The 2,863-nt window shown below is 36.3% G+C and overlaps 1 protein-coding gene across 1 annotated transcript; it reads left to right on the forward strand.

Annotated features, from left to right (window-relative positions):
* Positions 1-394: 394 nt before the first annotated feature.
* Positions 395-1,586, forward strand: LOC108141732 (proteasome subunit beta type-5). The gene is made up of 2 exons (XM_017265226.2): positions 395-634; positions 692-1,586. Exons 1-2 carry the CDS (start codon positions 485-487, stop codon positions 1,481-1,483), a joined length of 942 nt encoding a protein of 313 aa, XP_017120715.2. The 5' UTR covers positions 395-484; the 3' UTR covers positions 1,484-1,586.
* The last annotated feature ends 1,277 nt before the right edge of the window (positions 1,587-2,863 follow it).

Here is a 2,863-nt window from a genome sequence, read left to right on the forward strand (position 1 = left end):
ACCTTTTAACATGTCTAAGAGTGACATGACAATTTTCGAGATTCGTGGTATGCATTTTATCTGCCAAGTCTCTAGCTTTTATAGATTTTATTAACATATGTACATACACTTTTTACATTTTTCATACATATTTTGCATATATTTATATAATATACAATATTATGTTTTTTGTGGCACATTTTGCATATATTATGTATACTTTTCATGATTTTTGCATTTGTTATGGATATGCGTTTTATGTAAATATGTTAAAAATTTTTAGATGCAATAAGTTTTTGAGCCTATTCTTAATGAGCTGAACTTTGGTGTTATGAGTGCTTACTCACCCTAAGCCTTGAAAAACATGCAAATATGCCAAATTCGAGATCTAGTAATTATTAGTATTTGATGTAGATCCCTTAGATATTTTAGTTTCTTTTGCCTTCGAAACTTACACTTCTTACACAACAATTTAAATAAATTTTAGTTTTCTTAAACACAAGACATGGCCTTAGAGGCCGTTTGCGGTATGAACCGAATTCCTTTCATGAGGCGCTTTGACGATTTGCAGTCCGAATGGCAACAGCAGCAATTTCGTGAGGCCACCAGTAACTTTGAGAATCCTTATGCACTGATGGCGCCGCCCTTTGAAAGGGTGAGTATAGTCATAAAATGCATAAATACCCTTTAAAAACAATGCAGTACCTTGCAGCCTGCAGAGAATCTGCCGAAGATTCTGGCCCATTGCGGAGTGCGAATGGAGTTCGATCATGGCACCACCACCTTGGGTTTCAAGTACCAGGGAGGCGTGATTCTGTGTGCAGATTCGAGAGCCACATCTGGCCAGTATATTGGCTCGCAGACAATGAAGAAGATAGTGGAGCTGAACGAGTACATGTTGGGCACTTTGGCGGGTGGAGCTGCCGATTGCGTCTACTGGGATCGAGTTTTGGCCAAGGAGTGCAGGCTGCACAAACTTCGCTATCGGAAACGCATGACTGTGGATACGGCTGCCCGGATTATTTGCAACATCTCCACGGAGTACAAAGGCATGGGTCTGGTAATGGGAATGATGTTGGCTGGCTTCGATGACGAGGGTCCCAAGTTAATTTACGTGGACTCGGAGGGCATGAGGTCACATGGTCAAGTATTCTCCGTTGGCAGCGGCTCCCCATATGCCCTTGGGGTCTTGGACACTGGTTACCGTCACGATCTCACCGATCAGGAGGCCTATGACTTGGCCAGGCGAGCAATTTATCACGCCACCAGCAAGGATGCATATTCGGGAGGGATTGTTCGACTCTACCACATCAATTCCGAGGGCTGGCGAAATATCTCTAACACGGATTGTGCTGAACTCCATGATTCGTATTGTGGAACTGGGCATCCGCAGAACAATAAAGATTCCCAGGATGGCGCTGACAAGGAGATGCCCTGCTCCAGTGCATGGACAAAAAGAAAACTTGCAGAAGACAATATCCAGACTAAATTAGCAACGGTGTAAGAATTTGGAACAATGTAGGCTTAAATTGTTTAAAAGTAGTAACTCTTTTCGTTTATCACTAAATAATAATAATACTATTATTAAACCTCAAACAAGTTAAAAATTATTAGAATATTATATTGTTCTCAGCCAACCTTTTCGAGAAGGAATACTTATGAAATCGTATTTTCAATCTAATGATTCATTTCAGAACTGTATGCCAACTATTATTTAAATCCTTTACTCTTTTTAAAATCATAAAATCATTTACAAGTTTTCACCCCTAAAAATAAATACAACAGTAACAGAGAAGCCTTCCTCCCCATTATTTCTTTATTCTTAACGCAGTGCTCCAATGTCATACATCGCTGGATTCGTCTTTAAATTGCCAATCAAATGGCATTCGCAGTTAACAATTTTGCAGTTTTTCAAATTTTTGGAAAAAATGATGATTGCAAAAATTTAATTAAAATAATTTCTTCAAAAAATCGATTTTTAAAATTCTGTTTTTGCACCAAAACAAAATTCGTTTTTCTTAACCGATTGTGGATGGGTAGTATAGGTCGCCACTTATACAAAACAGTCACCCTTATGACTATACGTCTAATTTTGGTCAAGTTACAACGAAAGGACTCTTTCGGAATTAATTTTTTTACAAGTCTCCAAAAACTTAAAAAAAAAACACCTAAAAAATCAGTTTTTCAAAACGCTGAGAAGTAATAGTCAAATGATGGAAGGTCATACATCGCTGAATTCGTCAAATGGCATTCGCAGTAAAATTTTTTCCAGACTTTCAAATTTTTGAAAAAATTATCAAAAATGCAAAAATTGGTCGTAAAATTAATTTCTTCAAAAAATGGATTTTTTAAAATCTGTTTTTGCACAAAACCAAAATTGTTTTTTCTAAACCAGTTTTGGATTAGTAGTGTAGGTCGCCAATTATACAAAACAGTCAATCTTATGGCTAATTTTAGCCAAGTTACATCAAAATTACTCCTTCGGATTATATTTTTTTACAAATCTCCAAAAACCTAAAAAAACACCTAAAAAATAAGTTTTTCTATTAAAACCCTGATAAGTAATAGTCAAATAATGGAATGTCATACATCGCTGAATTCGGCATTAAATTGCCTATCAAACGGCATTCGCAGTAAAAGATTTGTCAGATTTTCAAATTTTTGAAAAAATGATGACCCCCACCCTTATCAAAAATGCAAAAATTGGTCATAAAAATAATTTCTTCAAAAAATCGATTTTTAAAAATCTGCTTTTGTACCAAAACAATATTTATTTTTCTAAGCCGATCGTGGATGGGTAGTGTAGATCGCCAACTGTACAAAACAGTCACTCTTATGCCTATACGTCTAATTTTGGCCAAGTTACAAAGAAAGAACTCTTTCG

The sequence above is a fragment of the Drosophila elegans genome, unplaced genomic scaffold (genome assembly GCF_018152505.1).
Source record: "Drosophila elegans isolate 14027-0461.03 unplaced genomic scaffold, ASM1815250v1 contig_520, whole genome shotgun sequence".
Taxonomy (NCBI): Eukaryota; Metazoa; Arthropoda; class Insecta; order Diptera; family Drosophilidae; genus Drosophila; species Drosophila elegans.